The sequence below is a fragment of the Lygodium microphyllum genome, chromosome 6 (genome assembly GCF_053477565.2).
Source record: "Lygodium microphyllum isolate KBCC chromosome 6, Lygodium_microphyllum_v1.1.10, whole genome shotgun sequence".
NCBI classification, from domain to species: domain Eukaryota; kingdom Viridiplantae; phylum Streptophyta; class Polypodiopsida; order Schizaeales; family Lygodiaceae; genus Lygodium; species Lygodium microphyllum.
The window spans coordinates 122,506,403-122,528,648 of NC_141140.1; the positions used below are offsets into that span (position 1 = coordinate 122,506,403).

At 42.9% G+C, this 22,246-nt stretch overlaps 1 protein-coding gene across 4 annotated transcripts in view; it reads left to right on the forward strand.

The window, feature by feature from the left end:
- Window positions 1-261: 261 nt before the first annotated feature.
- Window positions 262-22,246, forward strand: part of LOC148035059 (uncharacterized) — a 41,275-nt gene continuing 19,290 nt past the window's right edge. The window contains exons 1-8 of one of the 4 annotated variants that reach the window (XM_087679967.1): window positions 263-750; window positions 1,085-1,331; window positions 1,437-1,503; window positions 2,164-2,281; window positions 3,093-3,704; window positions 3,855-3,939; window positions 4,081-4,150; window positions 4,237-5,240. In XM_087679967.1, the coding sequence (XP_087536093.1) occupies window positions 1,214-1,331; window positions 1,437-1,503; window positions 2,164-2,281; window positions 3,093-3,704; window positions 3,855-3,939; window positions 4,081-4,150; window positions 4,237-5,240 (2,074 nt within the window). In that variant the 5' untranslated portion in view covers window positions 263-750; window positions 1,085-1,213. Of the gene's footprint in view, window positions 751-1,084; window positions 1,332-1,436; window positions 1,504-2,163; window positions 2,282-3,092; window positions 3,705-3,851; window positions 4,151-4,236; window positions 5,241-22,246 lie in introns of all 4 variants that reach the window. The other 3 variants (XM_087679965.1, XM_087679964.1, XM_087679963.1) reach the window with 3 other exon arrangements.

The following is a 22,246-nucleotide window of genomic DNA, read 5'->3' on the forward strand; positions in this document are numbered from 1 at the left end:
TCTCACTTTCCAAATCCATGTCATCACGAGGCCAACATCATTTCCGTGTAGGTGCATTGTGCCTAGTGTTGCATGATGTTAAGCTTGGTTGTATAAATGATAAATTTAAGCTTGTTGTTCAGATACATATATGAGCATCCATTTTGAGTGGGTAGGGGTGAGAGAGAGAGAGAGGGAGAGAGAGAGAGAGAGAGAGAGAGGGGCTAAGCTCAGCTAAAGCATGTGTATGGTCACGTATGCCACCACCGATTCGAGTAAACTAGACAATGCCATGCTTTACGTTTCGAAGCAAACATTCTCTTTGCTTGCAATTCTTTAACGAGAATGGGTAAGGTGAAGCTTTGTGATCGACAACTGTCAGACAAAAGATCCCATTGTTCCCGGCAAGCAAAGGATTTTACAATGAGGATTTTTGAATTATCTAATCAACTGATAGATGGGAACTTTTAATGGACAGATGTATTACTGTAGTGCTGCAAATTCCAAAAGTCCACACATCACAGTCCTGAGTCCCTGCTTCCAAGTTCCAACTTCCTACTACCCAGAATCCCCCCTCCCCTTCTCTCTCTCTCTCTCTCTCATACAAGCCTCGGGACTCCTTGGACTTATGTAGTGCCTTGAAAAGCCACATTCTTCTCTCTCTCTCTCTCTCTCTCTCTCCCCATCATGTGTCGTTTTTGTCTCCAGGTGAGCAGGTAGGAAGGGAGGGCTGTAAGAGTGGGAGAAAGAGAGCCAATTTGTGCGAGACAGGTAGAAAAACACTTGTTCTTTTCTTGTGTTAGTAATGAACAACCAATGAATACACCAATGCAGAGCTAGACAGACGCATTGTCTGTGAATTTGCGTGTATCTGCCCTGTTATTGCCCCATAACCTGATCCTCTCTCAAGGAACTGAAGACGAAACCTTTCCTCTCTCTTTCTTTCTCTCTCTCTCTCTCTCTCTCTGTGAGTTCCTCTCTCCTGTCTGACTCTTCAGCTTCCATGCAGCCATTGCTTCTCTCCCTCTTGCACATCACTGATTTCACCACCCAGCAAAAGCTCGTGTAGAAGAGCTCTCACTATGCAAATTTTCTGTTATGCCAGGCCAGTCATTCCAATTGCTTGTCTTCCTTTCCTCCATCACTCCAGCAGGCAGCATTGCTCTGTGGATAGCCATGATCATGAAGTGAATTTACCGAGGCTGGGGAGGAGGTGATCCAACAGCGGAGCGGTATGGGAAGTTGGCACAGGGACAAAGGCGATGACCTTGCTTTGTTCCAGGAAATGCAAGCTCGGGAGAGGCGTAAATTTCTCTGTCCTCTCAACAATGGCATTGAAGGTTCATCACCAAGTAAGCCCATGAAATTCTTTCAAAAGCCAACCACAACTATACTCATAGTTTTGGTCCTCCTTCATAGAAATCAAGGACTAATCTAGGTTTTCTGGCTTCATTTAGCGATGACCCCTCCTCGCAAAGGCAGCGAATTACTCGCTTCAGACACGGATAAGAGTGATTATGACTGGTGCGTTATCATACTTAACCGGGTTTTCTTTGCTTGTAGTTGTAAACTGGTGCCTGTGCAAAGAAACTTGTGAACAGTTAACTAGATGACTGTCTGGTATTGCACACAAATTATGCTCTTGGTATGATGCCAACTGTAAACTCGCAATAGCTTTGAGTAAACCTCTTACAAGGTAGAATGTCTCTAGCCGTGGTAGTAACAGACTTGAACATGCAGCTCCCCGGTTGTCGCCTCAATTCTTTAAACCATGTAGGCCACCTCCTTTGAGACTTACTAGTTTCGCTTTGGTGTGATTTTTTCAACAACATTACGCTTCAAGGGAGAGAAAATAATGATCTTGTCTAGCCTCATTGATATTCAGAATTTGCACGTAGAAATTGGATGGTAGATGGAAGTTCTTGCACTTTGCATGTAGAAATTGGAGGCTAAATGGAAGTTTTTGATGTTCTGCGATTTCCTGCATTCATAAGGTTTGCCATGTTTGCAGAAATGTACTTGGTGTTTAACTAAGGACCTGTGAAGTCCTTGGCCAGATCAAGGATAAAATGATACCTGCTTCTCCGTTTCTATATGTGGTGTAACATCCCAATTGCATGTTCTTGGTCCAAATCTTAAACCTACATGGCTAAATACCCACAGATTGCTTTGTTGTACTTTCAGGCTCTTAACTCCCCCCGGCACTCCTCTCTTCCCCTACCTAGATCAAGATGTGCCAATTGTGAATCTGTCCCAACGAAGGGTCCTTGCACGATCGACGTCAGGATCCATATCTTCCAGAGTAAGATGCTGAAACCTCATGAAGTATGAATGCATAAGATACCTTCAAGTAGCTTTGCAAATTGGTTCATTGCAATGGTTTTCTATACTTCATCAGAGACAACCTTGAAAAGTGACCAAACCTTTTGCATCTCATTGCTGCAACCTGATGTATTTGTGACAGTAGTTTCTATATCGTGAATCCACAGGGTCTTTGTGTTCCCTTGATATTTACTCATCTTTAGAAGAGCTTTGTGCTAGTTTACAGTGATCTTAATCACGAATAATTTGAAGTACCAGGTTTAAGGTATATTGGAGTCAAGAGCAAAGCTCCTTCAAAAGAAGTGTTTTTGTTGTTTATGCCAAATTTTCAACAGCACTTCTCTGATGTGAATTTACCATGGTGCTTCTGTGCCATAATGCTCTTGCCTGCAGATAGTATTCTCCTTATGTTACGCTCTTTCAGAACCTGCTATGTCTGTGTTGGTGCTAATGCACCTGCCTGTGCACAAGTTGATGCCATGATATTCAAATCATATCGGTGTCCACTTCTTCTCCACTTCTTCTCTTGTTCTGGTAAAGTGTTGATTTCATGTCAGTGGAAAGCAGGTTTGCAAGCAACAGCTTGCTTTCCAATAGCATGAAGCAGATTGCTTTTTGAACTCTCCAGATACTCAACAGCCTGTGGTTCTTGGTTATCTCCTGTGGCAAGATGTTTGTCATAGATAAATAGAGTTGAATCTTCTGAGTAAGCAAATGTGGCCTATGCTGCTTTGATTCTTCAATGCCTGTGGACTCATGATGATGCTAATCAAAGGTTGTGTTGGCCCCAGCTGTCTTATGTACAGGAGGCCTCAGCAGCAGAGCATCCAAGTGTTGCTACAGCAAGTACAATTAGCACAGCTAACACAAACAGAGGAAGATCATCGTCCCTTTCTTTGGTGAGGTCTAGCCCTGCAAAAACTGGAAAAGCATCAAATAGGTCATGTCCATCCTCCACAACTAAAGCAGGATGTATAAATCGAAGAAGCCAATTGTCATCCGCATCTGCAAAACATAATGACTGTCTATTATCAGGTTCTTTTAGAGAACAACCTTCAACTCTTCAGAGCCTCTTCAATCACTCTGTTGAAAAGGATAGCTTTCAGAGCATATCACCTAAAAGTAAGAATCCCTTTCTTGATGACCCTGATTTCCATGAAACACAAAGTCATATGATCACACCTGACGCTTTAGCAAGTTGCATACAAGATGAGAAGGGCTCTCAAACAAGTAGGGATTCAGCTCCTATTTGTGATGATATGGAGGATGAAGCAAGGTTTCGATCTGGTAAAATCACTTCAAGAAATGTCCTTGTGGGAAAGCAGGTCTTGCCTTCAAAGAGGCTGACAAGGTCCTGTGGCTCTAAATCAAATATCACAAGCAAAAGGTCATCAGATTCTCAGGTGGCATGTCTTGCAATCAATTATGACTTGTAACCATGTGCATATGGCATGTAGACACCACTTTCTGCTAGCATTTTGGTAGTTTGCACTGCACACTGGCATGATTTATTTCTAAATATAGGTACTGTACTTTTTTTGTTTTGTCAGAAGGCTCAGCACCCAAGCTCTCAAACCATGTTCCGGCCTTTAATGTCAACAGCACCTGCTACATCATTTTTCAATAGTAAATATACAGGTTTACATCAGAACCTAACAGACCCTTCCCCGAACACTCTCATCAACTTGAATGGGAGTTCAAAGGTTAAAAACAGAAGCTGCAATGTAGCCAAACAAGTCAAGGGAGAAGATTTCACTAGCTTGGCTTTTGAAACTGTAGGTGATTTTACTGCTAAAGATGATGGACAAACTGCTGCCACTCAGGGAGATCTAATTTCACATACCAACAGGCATGAAATGAGGGACAAGATTTTATAGTTGATTTAGGATGCACTTCAGTTCCCATGCCTAATTTAAGTAGTTTTGATCCTTGCAGGTACAATGTTGATGCTACAAAAAGCAGCAGGAAGGTGAGGCTTGACTGCCCTGTAAAAAACCAGACTGCCTTTGTAGTTCACTCTAGACACTCAGACTGTTTGAAGCAAGAGCATAGTGACATGGAAGTATATGGCAAAAGTCTCACATGTGAATTGAAAAGCTCCAGAGACATGAAATCAGAAATGATGGACGTCTTTCTTGATCAAGGTGTGAGCCATTTAGCTGAACCAGTTGCTCATAAAAGTCCCACATGTTGGAGTGCTTCTGAAGAGAGTGAGAGGAGTCAGTGCAGGACTGCATCAAGCATTATCGAACTGGCTTGGTATTCGGCACAGCGACCTTTGAAGGATTCAAGCTCTCTAATGTCTCAAAAACACTTGATTGATGATTCAAAAACTTCTAGTTGCAGCATGTCTACTGCAGATTCTCATGTTTGCTCTGGAAGTAATTTTGGTTACAAGCAGCCTGAGAGGCTTCAAGCGACTCCCTCTGAGAGTGTTATGTTGTGCGCAGAGAATTCATCACATTCTGATTTATCTTTCTCATTATATAATGAAGAGACTAAAGTGGCAATTAAGCTGCCATGTGTCAGTGGGATGCTTGACATTCCTGCAGAAAATTCAGATGTTAAGGAACTTACTGCTATCCATTGTGGTAGTAATTCTGATCCTGTTAATCCAGTTCCTGAGCTGCCAACGGGTACTGCTGAGCAAAGCCTTGTAAAGCTTGAGAAAGGAAACAGTTTACCAAGATTTGAGGGTTCCTTTGATGAATTAGAGGACACAGTTGTATGTGGTGTGTTAGAGAGTCCCAACATAAAAGCTGCTTTGCCAATTATTCATGCGCATCCTGATGTAGATGCAGACACGAGCATGCACCAGAAAGATGCAGATATGAGTGTACACACACATGCTGATTATGGAACGGCATGTGAAGATTATAAACGACAGGTGGACAGACTCCTATTTGAAGAACTAACAAGGAAGGAAGCTGTATCTTCTGGTAAGATTCTATTATGTTGATCAGCTTTGTTTCTTTTATCAGGAACTTCTCTTGCACTTTAAGCTCTGAAGGGTTATCAAGAACTCAAATTTGTTTTCCAATAATTTCTCTTGCACTTTTAGAGTTATATAGTGAGTGGTTTACAATAACTTAATTCTTAAAGATAGTTAAGTCAGGATGACAGTAGATCAGTCCTCTATGTTGCATTTTGCTAAGGAAAGGGTACTTGACAACTGACATGGTAATTAAAGAAAGAAGGTTGAAATATGAATTGCCCGTTTCAGAAGTATGCAGTCTCACCAATGTAACCGTTTCCTAGTGTCCTAGTAGCTGTGGCTCAGAAACTGTTTCAATTATCCGTATCAGGCTCTCTTCACATCAATCCCTCGATCATTTTATTTAACAATGGGGTGGAAGAACACTTGATTTATGATAATCAAGTGTATGACATGTATTCGTCAGATGTCCACAACCTCATGTACCATAATGTCATGTGAATTATAACAGAAGTGAAAGGTAATCTTGTGTCACATGGTTTATAAGAACAAGAAAATGGCACGACATTGTGACTAGTACAGACATCAAAATTTTCATGATGATGGATGATGATAGTGGTTGGATCAGTAACAACAGTTAGATCATGCAGCGGAGTGAGGCCAGAACCTTGTCTGAAAGGTTCCCAGGTCATTGCACACAGTTGGCCAAGTTTTTGGACTTCAAAAATGGCTTTAGACAGTTTTTTAAATTCTAAAAATTGGGATTTATTAATTTGTCTGACCTTGTGACCTATTGAGGTACTTTGGGCTATTCAATGCCACACTCTCATTCATTCTTATTAATCATTGTGTGTGCTTGACTTGCTTTCCTGTGTCTCTCTAGTCTTGCTTTTTTTGGATTGATTGTCCACAGCCAGTATCCAGCCTCGTGCATTATGCATTGAAGGTCGCTCCATGCCATGAACACACACATGCCTGGGTTCTCGTGTATACACTGTATAGTGTAAGATAACATACTTTCCATCATCCATTCCCTCTTTCATGTCTTGAATTTGTGTTTTACATATCTTATGTATGGGATTAAGAAGAAAAGAACTTATGTAATATGGATTGTGAGGAACAAGACACAAACTTGTCTGATGCGAGTTGTTACAAGAGACAAGAGATCAAAAGATATTATAATCTTATGGATAATAAATAATAATTAGCATGTTATCTGGTAGTGAATGTACAAAAGATCATATAAAATATCAATCAAAAGGGATGGGAAAAGAAAATGCATTGATCGATATGGACATTCAAAAAGAGGATCGTATGAGTGATTTGGATCATGAAGGATGACTGATTTTGCAAAAGAAAAAAGATCTATGTAGCATTCTAGTGGTGCATAACATTGGTCACTGAGAAAAGCAGCTTCAAGCTTGAATCATGTACTCAGTTTGTTCATTGACACTCACTCCATTGATTCTCATTTCATTGCTAAGTTCATCCATTAGTTGTGTTACAAAATGTTTTCTTTGCAATCCCTAGTGTATCCTAACACAGTATTAGAGCTGTAATTTATTGTTTGGGTTACGTGAGCTATTATGAGCACTAGGCTTTGAAAGAGTGCACATGGACTAACTCTTGATATCTCAGCCTTCCTCACCAAATCACCTTTAGACCCTAAAACCCTGATGTATTAGGGACTAGAATGTGTAATGGTGGTGGGTAAATGGATGGAGGGTCTATAGGATTGTAATTTATGCCAAAAGGGATAACATTTTTGGGAAGAGCATTTTGAGACAATCTATGTGACCGTAAATATGCCTTGTTTCATCATCATGATGTGACATTGTAGCTTGTATAATGTAGTATGAAATGAAACAATCTATGTGACTGTAAATATGCCTTGTTTCATCATCATGATGTGGCATTGTAGCTTGTATGATGTAGTATGCTTAACAATTAGAATATTCACTTATCCATGTGGCAAAACATTTCAAGAAAATGGAAAGAACAAACACTTGAAGCTGAATATGAAAATGATTCAATAGTGGATTACTGTGAGAGTGTGCAGTGGAAAGGAAACACAAACACAAAGACAAAGGAATAGAGAAAGACTGCAAGAAAAGAAGAAAGAAATCTGCATTGAACAAGGACTAAATGCTGAATACAGAAGGAGGACTAATCAGTCCCTGCACGCAGCCCACGACGTCAGTGAGGGCACCAAATTAGGCTGATGATGATGGCAGCACTAGAGATGGAGCAACAGACAGAATTGGAGTGTGCACCTACCAAGAAAGTCGGTGTTTGCCGTACACACTATGTTTCTCCTTGTTGTCTCTTTGGTTCGTTGTATATTTTGACATGGTATCATAGCATACTTGTTATTCTAACATGGAATTTTTGGAGCATACATGTTTTCTAGATGTGGTATCAAAGGCAGAGGTGTTTAGAGAGCTGTGAAGATCCTTTGCATCAGAGAAGGCAAAGACTGGTTGTGGGTTCGGCATCATCTACTGATTTTCCCCCTATTTCCGCTACATCATGGGGAGATACCCTTCTCTTCTTCTCCCTCCCACCCTCCCTTTTTTAGGTTGACACTCTAGTGCTATGACTTCATCATAGATAGATGGACAGGCCATTGACTACTCCTCTTTCGGCATCACCGGACCTCCCACCAATGCTTGCCAACATGGATCTTTGCTCTCTACAATGCTGAAGTACGTGTGTCTACCCCTAGGCACTTGTTGTGCTACCTCTTCCTTTTGGGTCACATAGTTTATTCTGCACCGGCTTTTAGATTTTTATGCTCAAGGCAATAAGACACGCCACGCATCTGATATGCATTAAGTCCTATTGAGCACAAGGAGGCTCATTAGGTGCCACCGCCTCCTCGTGATCGCCACAATATGCTACGGAGGTTGTTTCTACTTCTTCTCGGGTTTTAGAAATGCCACCTTGATAACCCATGGTTTTGGAGTCCACTCCACCGAGAGACATTGATTGTTGGCTAACAGCCCTCGGTAGTCTGCTCCTTCAAGAGACAGTGGTTGTTTGACACCTTTAATTACTTTGGCTCTGTAGTCCGCTCCATTGAGAGAGAGTGATTGTTGCCCATCCTTGGCTTAGCATGAGCCTCTCCTTTCCCCACCCTCGACTACTCAGGTTTGAGAGGCCATCTCTCAGAGTTCTTCGACATCTTTGATACTGTAGATACTTTCTTTGCCACAACCGGCAGTGCTTCCTTTGTCATCAGATGATTCTGAGTTTGTGATCTATGAGTTTTTAGATTTACTCTCTCTCGCAAAGGGGGATGTATTTTCTTTGAGGGCTTCTACTACTTCGCTTTCAAAGGGGAGCCCTTCATCTTCACCCTTAGAGGGGGACACCTACTCATCATGAAGTTCTTCACCCACCATTTACTCTTTGGGGATGGCTGTCTTCGAGCAATCATTTCTCCTATTGATACCCAGGATCTTCAGGTATCACCTTGATTGGAGCCTTCGAGATTCAGCCACGATTTGGTAATGAGGCCTTTGAATTCCTTCCAGCATCATGGAGGTACGGAGCTAATGGTTTCTCTCTCGAGGTGGAGTTAGGTTCTATTGTTCATCCCGTCTACTGTTCCTTACTACAAGTTATCTTTTAGGTGGAAATCTTGGAACTTTGGTATTCTGCACATCTTCTTCGTATCTCTCTTCGCTCCTCTTTCTTCATCCCTTTTTGGGGGTGAGAGGGAATGTTGAGAAACCACTTCTTCAGTCTTCACACTTCAGTTAGGGTTTCGCATTGGCAACCCCAAAAAGGACTGGTGTCCTCATTCTAGCCATTTTTTCAATGGCGTCCACACAGTGGCGTGCCACCCTAGATAGCTGAGGCCTATGAATAGGTTGCCTCTCCATTCATTTTATACCCCCTTCAATCATTCTCCACCACTTTTCTTTCATCATTCCGACACCCTTCTCTCTCCTAGCCATTGCTGCTCATACCCTTGTTGGAGGACATTGCAATTCGTGGTTACCATCCACCATTTCCACTCAACGTTCTACTGTGGCATTCTAGTATTGCATTTTGTTGCTACTACGTTCTACTATGGCTTTCTATTGTAGTGTCCTATTGCTGGGTTCTATTGTTGTATTCTATTGCGGTGTTCTATTGCTGTGTTTTGCAGCCTAGCCCACTTCGTGACATGTGAGGATTGCATTTCGCTCCCTCTAGAGCTAGTGATTCTCTTCTTTATCCATCATGGTATCAAAGGACTGCGTTTCACTCCCTCGATAGTTGTCCTTCACCTTCGAATGGTTACTTCGGTAGCCCACTACCTGGAGGACTATGTTGCGCTCCCTTCACTGTGTAGATTTCCCAGAGGTTTTGCCACCTAATTCAAACAGGTGAGTGAAGTCATCTTTTGAGCTTTGGCTCCGTTGTATCAGATTTTCTTCACATAGCATGATTTAGTTCTTTATTGTTTTGTTCTATTATTTTTGAGTTTTTCTTTTTTCTCAGTGTTTGCCATATGCACTTTGTGTTTCTCCCTACAAACCCTACTATCTCTTTGGAGTCAGACATCATTAAATGCAATCGCAAATGATGACATGGTAGGAAAAATCCCAATAGGGATGGATAAATCTGGCAAGTGATGGTAGATTGGTAAATGTAGAAATTGCCCGGGAGATGCACATAGGAACTTGGAACTGGATTGGAGGAGAAAATGCACAGAAAGGCAATGAAATGGCTGCTCTGGAATGAGCTGCCTTCTTCGTCAAAAGAAGTGACAAACAGGTGAGAGCTCCTAAAGTCCTTGTTTGACTTAGATTGAGGCTCATAAGCAAGAGATGACAAGGCATGGCAATCATGATTGCTAACAATTACAGCCATAACAAGACAAAAGAGGCGGAGGCAAGTTAGAGGGTTGAAGATGGGCAACTCCCCATCGTGAAGGAATGTACTTTTGCTCAAGCAATCAATGCAAGGGCAGAAAACAAGTGAACTTAGAATTGTAAGCCCTACTAGTGTTAGGGTGGAGGATTGAGCCAAAGCTTTGATACCATTGTAAGTGCCTTGTACAAGATGGTATGCTTATGAATTGGAATATTCTCTCTTACAAAGTAACTTTTTAATTTTTTAATATTCAAGAAATCATCTTTCAAATTTTCACTTCAATTTACGTGCAGGCACTTATGTGATAACTCAACGAGTAATTTTTAAAACATTTCAAGCTCGAATTTATTTCTTGATATGAAGTGTTTTTTTATGTTTTGTGCTGGCATTGTAGGTGAAGATGTCTTTTGAGGTCGAGATAGAGTTCTAGGTGATCATGGACCAGAAGGTGCCCGTCTCAATGGCTCTTCCATCAGATCAAAAGCTCGATGGTAAGAATTACCGCATCTGGTGGATCATGATGCTTGCCATTTTGGAGTCCTATGATTTGGCGGAGCTTGTTACAGAGGCTATTCATTGTCCTTTTTCATGAGATGAGTCCAAACTCTCTTCTAGTGATAAGGTGGAGTTGGTAAAGGCTCAGGCCTCAGGCACATTGGGATAAACTCAATGCTCGCATTCGCTCGTTTTTATTTCTCTCATGCACTACAATTGTTCTCTCTCATATTGAGCATTTGATGGTGGCCTAGGAGATATGGCTGGAGCTTGATCAAATGTACAATCATATGTCTCTTGTTGAGTGTATTTCTTTGGAAGTGTAGATGAGGACCATGAGTGTAAACGAGTCATCTTCTATATATGAGCATATTAACAAGTTGAGGCAGCTTCAGACATAGGTACAAAATGTAGGGAAGGTGATCTTTTTTGAAGACATGACGATAACTCTTCTTTCACAGTTACCACTTCGTTTTAGTGGTTTTATTCCATGTTGATTGCTTCAAGGCGGTTTGAGACTCTTTGGTGGGAAGAGTTGGTTCCTATGGTCTTGGACCAAGAGGAGCAATTGAAAGGGTCTAATGCTTCTAAATTCGAGGCTTTGGTTGGTCAGTTCTCTTAGAAGAAGGGGAAGGATTGAAAGAAGAAGAAGGAGAATAAATCCAAGGAGGACAAAGAAAAGAAGTTGATTTGTCACATCTCTGGCAAAATAGGTCACTGGAAAAAGGATTGCCTTGACAAGGAGAAGAAGGACAAGGGGAAGAAGGAGAAATCTTCAAAGGATTCCCGAACGGTGGTTGCTCCCTATTAGTTGCTTTTCTCCACTCGGAGGTGGTTTAGGATTTGACCTTGATGGCTTTTGATGTTGCATTGACGGCCCCATACATCGGGAGTGGATTGTTGACAGTGGTGCCTCATGGGACATGACTGCGTCTTCAGGTGTTGTTGCTTATTTATGGCCTTCGCATGGCCAGATTCTCATTGGTGTCAGTTCGTCTATTTCTATACAAGGATGGGGAGACATGCATCTTATTCCAGATGGGTGAGGTCGTGCTCATACATTTGAGGTGCTTTATGTGCCAGCCTTGAGGTACCATCTACTTTCGGTGCATAAGATTTGTGCCCTCAGTCTTTTGGTTGAATTTAATGTGGATTCTTTTCAAATTCTTGATTGTGAAACGCGACACATTCTTTCTTCAGGTTATGAGGAGAATGGAGTCTACAAGTTGCGGTCTTCCTCTGCCTTGACTTCTCTTCTTCTTACTGCACAAACTCAGTCCAAGCTTTGGCATACTTGGTTTGGCCACCTCAATTATGATTACCTTCAGCAGATATCAAAGGGACATCTTGTTCGAGGTTTGCTGGACATTGTGGTGAGCCAACAGCCTTGTCTATCGTGTATTCGTGGGAAACAGACTCGTGATGCTATTCCCAGCAAGGCTTCGAGGTAGTCTTCAGCACCAATGGAGCTTGTTTCTACCAATCTTTGTGGACTGATGAGGATGGAATCCCTTATAGGGAGCTTGTATTTCATGCTAATTATGGATGATTATAGCAGGATGACATGGGCTTATGTTCTGAAGCCGAAGTTGGAGGCTTTCTCAAACTTTAAGGATTATTTGCTCTTTGAGGAGAATCGATTGCTGGGTTTTAAACTAAAGACCTTAAGATTGGGTAAGGGCGGAGAATTTGTTTCTAATGAGCTTGCTCATTTTTGTGCAGATCGTGGTATTCACCAAGAGTTTGCCAATACAAACACCCCTCAAGAGAATGGCATATTGGAGCGGAAGAATCGTAGTGTGATCGAGATGGCCTGTACCATGATGGAGCATTGTCAGGACGCCTCAGTGTCTATGGGTTGAGGCTGTGGCTACTGCAGTTCACATCCTTACTTGTTGCCCTACTTTTGCTATTGTTGGTATGACTCGTATGAGGCATACTTTGGGTCTAAGCCAAATGTTTCTTATTTCAAGGTTTTTTGGGTGTGATGCCTATGTTCACATCCCAAAGACATAGCGTGACAAATTTAAAACGGCTTCCAAAAGACAGATATTTGTGTGCTATAGCTCGCAGTCTCAAGGCTACCAATTGTATGATCTTGTTAAGTGGGATATCTACACGAGCCATGATGTTAGGTTCATGGAAGTTCCAGCCTCAGAGGGGGGTGAGGAACACCTATTTTTGGAGATCTCGATGATAGTTGGTTGTTGGCGATTGTTTCTCTAGAGCCTGTGGTTCTCGTGGACTCTTCTTTAGATGAGGAGCTTAGTTCTCAGCCACCAGATTCACCAATTCCATCCCAGCCATTGGTGGACCTTCTAGAATCTTCAACAGATGGAGAGTGATGAGGCGAGATCTGGCCTCCTCCTCGTTGGGCTCGTGACATTCTTCGTGATGTAGGGATTGAGGGGGTCCTTGAGAAGTGGTAGTCGTAGGATGTCCCGCGGTGTGCTCGGAGAAACCACGCACACCACACCATGCTCGTTGACAATAATTACTGTTTGATGACTCGTGTCATGCAGGATCGAGAGCCCACCTTTGTGAAGGAGGCTTTATAGCATGGTCATTGGCAGAAAGCGATGGAGCAGGAGTTGGAGTCGATTGAGAGTAATGGCACTTGGTATCTTGTGCCGAAGCCTCCTCATAAGAAGATTATTGAAGTCAAATGGTTCTTCAAGTCCAAGTATTGTAGTGATGGCATGTTGGACAAGCACAAGGCCCGTCTTGTTGCTAAAGGTTTTGCACAACACCTAGGCATTGATTTCTATGATACTTTTGCCCCTATAGCTCATATGGCTACTATTTGCGCCGTTCTTGCCTTGGCTAGCCATAGAAGATGGCCGGTCTATCAGCTGGATGTGAAGTCTACCTTCTTGAATGGGGAGTTGAAGGAGGAGATCTATGTTGAGTAGCCTCCAGTTCTTCTGACGGTAAGGTGTATAGGTTGAGAAAGGCTCTTTATGGCCTCAAGTAGGCTCCCCGTGCTTGGAATAAGAAGATTGACTCGTTCCTCCAGGAGAAATTGGGGTATTGGCGTTCCAAAGCCGACCCCCAGCTTTATGTACACACCTTAGGTAGAGGTCGTGTGTGGTTTGTTCTTTATGTACATACCTCAGGTAGAGGTTATGTGTTGTTTGTTCTTTATGTGGACGACTTGATTGTGACGGGTGACATACTTAGATAGTCAAGTAGATGAAGGGAGCACTTCATGCGAAGTTTGAGATGATGGATATGGGACTTCTTTACTTCTTTCTAGGTCATGAGATCTATGAGACTCTGAGGGGGATCTTTATTTCCCAGTAGTGGTGTGTATAGGAGCTCTTGACTACCTGTAAGATGGAGGGATGCAAGTCTCTTACGACGCCTATGGACCCGAATTGGAAGGCTATAACTCATTCCGATTCTCCTTTGGCGGATTCTACCCATCATATGTAGCTAGTTAGCTCCTTGATCTGGCTTCTTAATACTCGTGTTGACTTATGTTCTGCTATAGGTGTGCTAGCCAGGTTTATGAGTGAACCCAAGATGGTGCATTGGCATGCTGCTTAGAGGATTTTGTGGTTCCTACGGGGAACTCTTGATCTTGGGTTCTATTATCCAGTTGGTACCAGTGCTAGAAACTTGGTACTTACAAGACGGAGTGATTTCAGATTGGGCTGGTGATGTCGATCATCGGAGGTCCACGACTAGTTATTGTTTTACCTTGGGTACTGGTGTTGTTTCATGGAGCAGCAAGAAGCAACCCACGGTTGCCTTAACTTCGACTGAGGCGGAGTATTGGGCAGTGTCTTCTGCTACCTGTGAGACAGTGTGGCTTCGTAGGCTCTTGGAGGAGCTTGGTTGCCCGCAGAGAGGTCCTACTGTTCTACAGCACGACAATGAGGGTTGCATTGCCTTGGCTAGGAATCTTTGTTTCATGCTCAGATGAAGCATATTAAGATCCAATACCATTTCATTCGGGAGAAGGTTCTAGACAAGATCATTTTCTTGGTCTATTGCAAGACACATGACAATCTTGTAGACTTGTTTTACGAAGGTGCTTCCTCAAGCTTTACTTCGACAGCACTCCAGATCCCTTAGCCTTTTGCTGTGTCCAAGATCTAAGAGGGGGTGTTAGAGCCGGACATTCCCTAGATAGGCAGAAGTAGCAGGAGCAGCAAGTAGAATAGGTACAACAGGTGATAGGTGCAGTAGGAATGCCATGTGGCAGCTGACGTGTGAGGCAAATGGCAGATTGCAGTCGGACAGCTGGTCAAACAGATTTGCTGTCCAGTTGGCTGCATTTAATGCAACTGACCTGGTATTTCTCGCATTTTTTTTTGCTGGCTTGTTTATTGGCCCCGGTTTTTGCAGTCTTCTTCAGTTGTGCTCCCAGTTTTTAGGTTGCAAACCGTGGAGTCTGCCCTTATGGAGACATATGTAGACATTCTCTCTACACTTGTGTATATTTCTGCATTCTTATACAGCATTCTTCACTGCAGATTTTCTGCGTTCCACTATCTCTCTCTCTCTTTCTCTTCTCTCTTTGTTCACTCTTCCCTTGGTCATTCGCTTCTGCATTGCTTCACTCTGACACATGATAGTATCAAGAGAGATGTTGCATGATCTGCCGTGGGAGGGGAAGCCTCCATGCTGGTAGAAGAGCAAAACTCCAAGTAGATTGAACCATGAAAGAAACAGCTTGCATCTCCTGTCTTCAATTGAGGAAGGATTAGTGCAAGCCTGAATGTTAGCCCTACATTGAAATACAAAACTTTGCAAAATAGAGAAAAATTTGCAAGCATAGAGATAAGTAGTGAGATGCTCCAAAAAACAAAAGTGAAAATAAAAGAAAGCAAAGCTAAGTGCAATGCAATGAGTATGCAAGTATGCAACGGAAGTCTAAAAAGGGAAAGGCTGAGTGTGTGGCCATCATCGCATACGGTGAGGTGGGGAAGGGGTCCTAGAAGATGCAATGGATGCCTTAGGAATGGATGCATAAAGTGCAATAGGTGAGCTACTAGCAAACCAATTAGCTAATCCTTTAGGAGTAGAGATAGGTTGCTTAGACTGTCCATGTGCCACATATCCAGTAGCCGCTAGGGTAGATGGAGCAGATGGTGTAATAGTGGGAGATGTAGCCCCACTGGATTGGACAAACGGAGTGGAGGCAGTCGCAACAGTTTGTGGTGGTTTTCTAGGAGGAAGACCTTGGGCCTTGATACAACACTCCTTGTCCACATGGCCCAACCTCTGGCAATGTGTAAAACCTATTTTTCTTAGGAATTTGTTGTCAAAGGGGTCGTGTTTCTTTGGTTCCGTTAGAGGAAGTTGTGTCACCCTTGTTTTGGCTTGCCTTTGCATTTGGGGAGTTCTTGCCATTGGTGGTTTTCCCTCCCAAAGAAGAGGCAACCAAGCTTCCCTCCCTTTGAATGGATGCGTGTGGAGAACTTGTGGACTTGATCATGCACCTCGTATAAGGCAAGAACTGGCACTCAAACTCGTAGAAGGTTGGTAATCTAGGGAGTGAGATAATGTGTTGGATAAAATGTAAGTATTTGTTGGGCAACTTATTCAAGAAGAACATGACTTGATCATTGTTTAACTTTGGGAAGCTAGTAATGGCAAACTCGATGAATAATTGCCGATATTCAGCCAACTTGACTTTCAAGATCATTCCCTTCCTTAATGGAAAACTCCTGAAGCACAAAATTGAGATTGATACGTCGAGTGCAATTTTGAACCATATAATAGTCAATGAGATAACTCCAACGCTCAGATGCGAGGAAAAAATGTTGTAATTGTGCTTGGAACTCAGGAAGCATTAACTCAACATTGGTTGTGGCATTGCAGGCTCTCCATTGATGGATGTCATCGGGGTGAGCTAATTGAGGGTTAGTATCGACAATGAGGTCCCAAAGTCCTTGAGATTTAAGCACTTGCTACATGAAGTTACGACCCGTTAAAATATGTCTTATTTGTGAAGGCATTCTTGGCCATTGCAATAGGAGTAGTAGCGATAGGAGATGGAGAAGGTGTGTAATAGGAAGTAGGGTGAATAGGTGGGGGATAGGCGGATTGGGTATGGGCATGGTAACTGTGTGAGGAGCCCAAAGTGAAGGGATAGGGATATGTGGAGCAAATGAAGGAAATCCTAACATAGGAGTAACCCAAGGGATGTCTATAAGTAGAGGATAGATATCCCTACGTCTGAAAGGTCGTGTGGGGGGGGGGGGGGGTTGTGTGGGGGCAGTGAGGGGGATGCCCACCACAGTCGTCCCAGAGTGTAAGGATGTGGTAAAGCGGAAGGTACAATGTTAAAGAGTGGAATTCCCCCAAATGATGAACCAAGAGATGGAGTGAATGGAGGGTAGGTAGATTTTGGGATAGGAAAAGAGAAAGTGTTAGGAGCGGAGACGGAAGATCCAACCCCTAGTGTACTTTGAGCAGAAGTGGAATGTAATCCAAGATTTTGGAATGAAGATGTGAGTAGATCAGAATATGGAGAAGATAGTGGTGGGATGGGAGGGAGTTGAAAAGTATGGTTTACTTGCTCAAATGAAACAGATGGCAGAGATATACTTGATGAGGGGTGTTTGTTTCGAGAGCCTCCTCTATTAAAGTTAACGTACTGAAAATCATTCGATCTTGCACAACAAAAGGAGAAACAGAAGAGGGTTTTGGCTCATATGACTCAAAAGGGTTATATGAACTTGACATAAGTCCTAGGTGTGATGAAGGAGATGGATCACTAGATGCACCGAATGTCGTGGTGCCTCAAAGATCATAGAGGTGGCTAGTCTCACCAACCGGTCCAAATGAAGCAGCAACATTTGTTGGAGGAGTGTAAACCGAACTGTACGTGATGCGCAAGTACTCCTCAAACTCTTCATTTGTAAGATGACCAAAATGAGAAGAAGAAGATGGTAAAGGTGAAGGTGTGTTTACCTCCTTCTTGAGACCATAATAACTTCTCAAAGCCTCCAACGATGGAGGACCTTGATAGGGCATCATAGGATCCCTAGAAGAAGGTGCGTGAGACATTATGAGTCACAATCGAGTCGCGTGTGAGTCTCACACAAAAACTAGCCTCCACAATGGCCGCAGGATACTCTTTAGAAAAGCACCAACTCTGATACCATGTGCAGATATACTAGGTTTTGCATTGAGCAAACACAACATGTATGACCAAGAGTGAAACACAAAGACTCCAACAAAGACAAGCAAAATTCAAACCCTTTACGCAAAACACAAAACTCAAAGCCCAAGCATAGAGACAAACATAGAGAGAAGAAACTTTGAAGTGAATGAATGTAAGAGTGTATAGAATGTCCAAGGATAGAGCAATGGAGTGTTGGAGAGTGACATCCACCATAGATAGATCTTGAGTACTGTAACCAACAATCGAAGATGAGAGAGTGGTGAATAATGAAGGGCAGCAGGCTGGTTACCAAAACACAATAGTCAGAGGTTGAAATCTGATAAACACAGTAGTGTACTCAGAGAAGGCTGAAAATTGATCACCTGAGGTAGAGAACTATCAGGTGACAACGAGAGAGGTGTTTGCTGATGTAGATGGCCTACTGGACGGCAAAAACGCAAGTACTGCAGTAGTTGCTTGGTGGGAGAGATGGCAATAGCCTATTGTTGGCACTAGATGATGTTGGAAACACAAGGTTATTAGGTGCTACAATGACAGCAAGGTGATGGCTGAAAACAGGCTGCCTAGGGTTGGATAGTGATAGGTTGCAGTCGGTGATGGTTGGACAGCAGATGGTAGGTGGCTGATGACTGAAATCTGCACAGTAGAGTGAGAAACCTGCACAGAAGGATGAGGCTAAATGGTGGGTAGCCTTCTATTTATAGATGTTGAAGGGTGTCCCAAAAATTAGGGTTTTGGGGGACCATTGAAACTCTCTCGAAGTGCACACCAAATTTGTGTTTTTCATTAATTAAGCATGTTTTGGGGCTGTTTAAAAATGCTAATTAGTTGTAAAGCGTGTTTTAGCTCAACACTTACTAGACTCCGATTCACAGCCAGGAGAAGTCAAACTGACAAAATAAGGTAGGCTAACACCCCCTCTCAAATCTTAGGAGAGTATGAAGACCCAATGGGTAAAGGCTTCATGGTGAAGAGATTTGCCACATTGTTTGCCATAGGACAATAGACCACCACTAACTAGGAATCCACGATCCGCTTTTGTACATAATGATACTAAACCTCAATATGCTTTGTGTGAGTATGAAACATGGGGTTCTTTACTAGAGCTAAGGTAATTTGGTTATCCATGTGTAGTTGAGTGGGACGTGTTTGCAGAAAGCCAATCTTCGCCAGTATTCGATGGAGTCAAAACTGACTCCATAGCTATCGAACAAGGGCACGGTACTTAGCCTCTATAGAAGAAAGTGCTATAGTAGGGTGCTTCTTATAGCTCAACACTAAATATCTTGTGAAAGAGCCTCATAAACTATAGTAGGCTCATGATCTTGAAGAACTTGTGACATAAGGGCATAGTTTATGCAAAGTAAACTATCCTGTTGGGCCTCTAATTTGGCTGATCTATGTGGGCCTATAGGGGTAGCAGAAAAGTGGGAAACACTAAAGTCCTGCATAAGTTACCGAAACCACCATGGAATGGTCATACGCTTATCTTGCTATGCGAAGGAGATTGAGTAGCCTCCAGTACCTGCAATGTGCTTGTTTGGGATAGGGACTCCCCCTCACTTGGTAAAGGTACATCCCCCTCAATTGAAGAGAAAGGCTCCCCTTTTGATGGCTCAACAACCCCAGAAGAAACTTGAGGAGATGGGGAAGAATTAGGAATAGTCAAAGATGAAGTAGTAGAAGAAGAAGGGGCTGTCAAAGGAGGAAGGGAAGCAAGGGGAGAGGAGGAGGAGGGGGAGGAGTCATAGATGGAGTGTGGACTAACCTAGAAGGAAGGGGAGGGGGCCGAGGGGGTCAGTGGATGATAGAGAATCACCTGTAGAAAAAGAACCATCAAAAGGTTTGTTAGAGCTAGAAGCCTTATCAAAGATCACATCCTTGCTCACCTTGATCTTTCTTTTCTTTGGGTCATAGAGCCAATAGCCCTCCATGGTTGTGCTATAGCCCACAAAGATAAGCTTCTTCAACTTGGAGTCGAGTTTGCTCACTCTCTTCTTCTTGTCCATATGGACAAAAGCATCATACCCAAAGATGTGAAAATGGAAAATGGAAGGCTTCTTTCTGTAAAAAGCCTCATAGGGAGTCATATCCTATAACGTGAAGGTAGAAGATTGGTTGCGAATATGAATTGTAGTAGTGAGCGCCTCATCGCAAAAGGAGTGAGAAAGACTCCTATGCTCCACATAGAATGGGCCATGTCTAGCATGGTTCGATTGGCATGCTCCACTACACCAGTTTTGAATGGTGTATTCGGATGGGATTACTCCACCCGAATGCCATTATCCCTACAAAACTTAGAAAAGAGGTTAGAAATAAAACTCACTGCCATGGTTTGCTCGAATGCCTCCAAACTTGAAAAATGTTTGGGTTTCCACAAACCCCTTCCAATCATAGAAGTTATAGTCCAGCTTACTTCAGTACTCTAGAAAATAAGGCTACATATAACAGCTGAAGTCATCAACGATCAATACCAAATGCTTGGCCTTCCCAATGGAGGCCGTGTCCACAGGATTGCATAGGTCGGTATGGACCAACTCCAGTGGTGTAGAAGTCCTATGAGAGGCAACTTGTGGTTGGGGCTCCCTATGCTGCTTATCCCTTAGACAACTAGGGCATAGAGTGTAAATGGGAAGGAAATTAGGAAGTCCCTCTACCATCTTCTTCTGAGAAGCCGCTTGATAGTATCAAAGTTGAGGTGCCCATATCGGGCATGCCAAAGTAGTCCTAGCTCGTGGGAAGTCCTTGTGGCAAGGGTTGTGAGCAAATAAAGCTCCTTGCCCTTCTATGTATTTGGCCAAAGAACCACTCTTGTAGAAGCATCCTCCATAGTCATTGCACCCCGAGTAAAAATAACTCAGGTACCTATCTGTGTACCACCATGAACGTACAGTAGATTAAAATCCAAATCTGGTACTTAAAGAACTTTGGCAAAAGAATGTTACCAATCTGGCAATATGGGAATGGTCTCTCTATATGCACGGTATAGAAGAATTGTCACCAATGGTGACAGATCCCCCCTCTAGAACTCATATCCTGAAGCCAATCTTGTCATTGGGTCTTGTGGGAAGAAGCCCTATTGTCCACGAGCCAATGCTTCTTTGCAATGGAAGAGGGAAGAGTGGTATCCTCCTTCTCAAATACATGTACAAAGATGGACTCAGTGGTAGCTAGGATAGCCTTTGAATCCTTAGACCCTCCTTGGGCTTCAAATGGAGGTACTTTTGCTAACAATTCTTATTTGGTTGAGTATCCTTACCACAATGTGGGAATTTGGGCAGCTTCTTATCATCCTTAGTGTCCTCTTTTGTGTCATCCTTTTTCTTTGCCTCTAGTTTCGCCTTCTTCTTCCCTCCTCCCGGGCTTGTTGTGAAAGCCTTCGTGGAGTTGGATCCACTCGTTCCTACCTCTCTAAGCTGCTCATCAAGCTCTAAGATTGGTGGGGCAAGCTCCTCCCAAAGAAGAGTCTCTCAGGTCCTCAATGTAAGAAGGTTGGTATAGAATACATCGAACTTTGGAGATGTTAGCCGATTTAGGAGAATCATTGCCATATCCTCCAAAGATATTGTCCTCTTGAAGGATGCAAGCTCATCCCTCATGTCCTCCATTTTGTTGATGTGATCCTTCATGGAAGGAGAGTTATCAATACCGAGCATCCAAAGTTTCTTCTCAAGAGAAATCTTGTGGGAAAAAGTATTTTGATGGTACAAAGACCCAAGCTTCTTCCACACTTTCGCATGCTCTCTTCAACCTGTGAACATGTATTAGGAAAGAATCTTGTAAACTCCTGAAAAGAAAGGATTGGGCTTGAGAGTTGAGCCGATCCCATAGGGCTGCATGATCCATTGATGGGGTATAGATAGGGTAACAAGCTCCCAAAGATTGAAGGTGTCAAGGATGCATTAAACCTAACAAGATCAAAGTGAATAGTTGGAACCATCTAGCCGGTCCTCTTTGGGTAAAGAAGGGAGAACAAGCATGTGGACAGGTGGTGCCATGTTAGGCATTTTAAAGTCAGTAGAACAGGCTTTGTGTGAAACATGGAGAGAGGGGGAGGAGAAGGCTGCTCTGAAGGATGAGACCATCCAAAAGGGCTCCATGACCTCCGTTCTTGATGATAATCACACTATTGTTCAGAGAAGTGATAGGAAACCTCCTCGTGTGAGTCATCAAAGCCTTGGAACTAGGGATTAGACATCTTCGTATAACTTGCAAACACATGAAGGTTGCTGCTTTTTGCTGTAAGAGAGCCGGAACAGAGGGAAAATCAACAACACCTACAGGAAAAGAGTTGTGGATGTCTTGCGTTTGTTGTGTGGCTCCTGTGAAACACAAAAAATCTGCATTTTCTGCAGCAAACAGCAGGCTGAAATTTGAGTTTTCAGCAATAATGTGGTCTCTTCTTTGGCTGGAAACTTGGTGTCTTCTTGTAGGCGATGATAACATGTGAGAGTGCGCAATGGAAGAGAATCATGAACACAAAGAGGAAAGGAGAGGAGAAGAGAGAG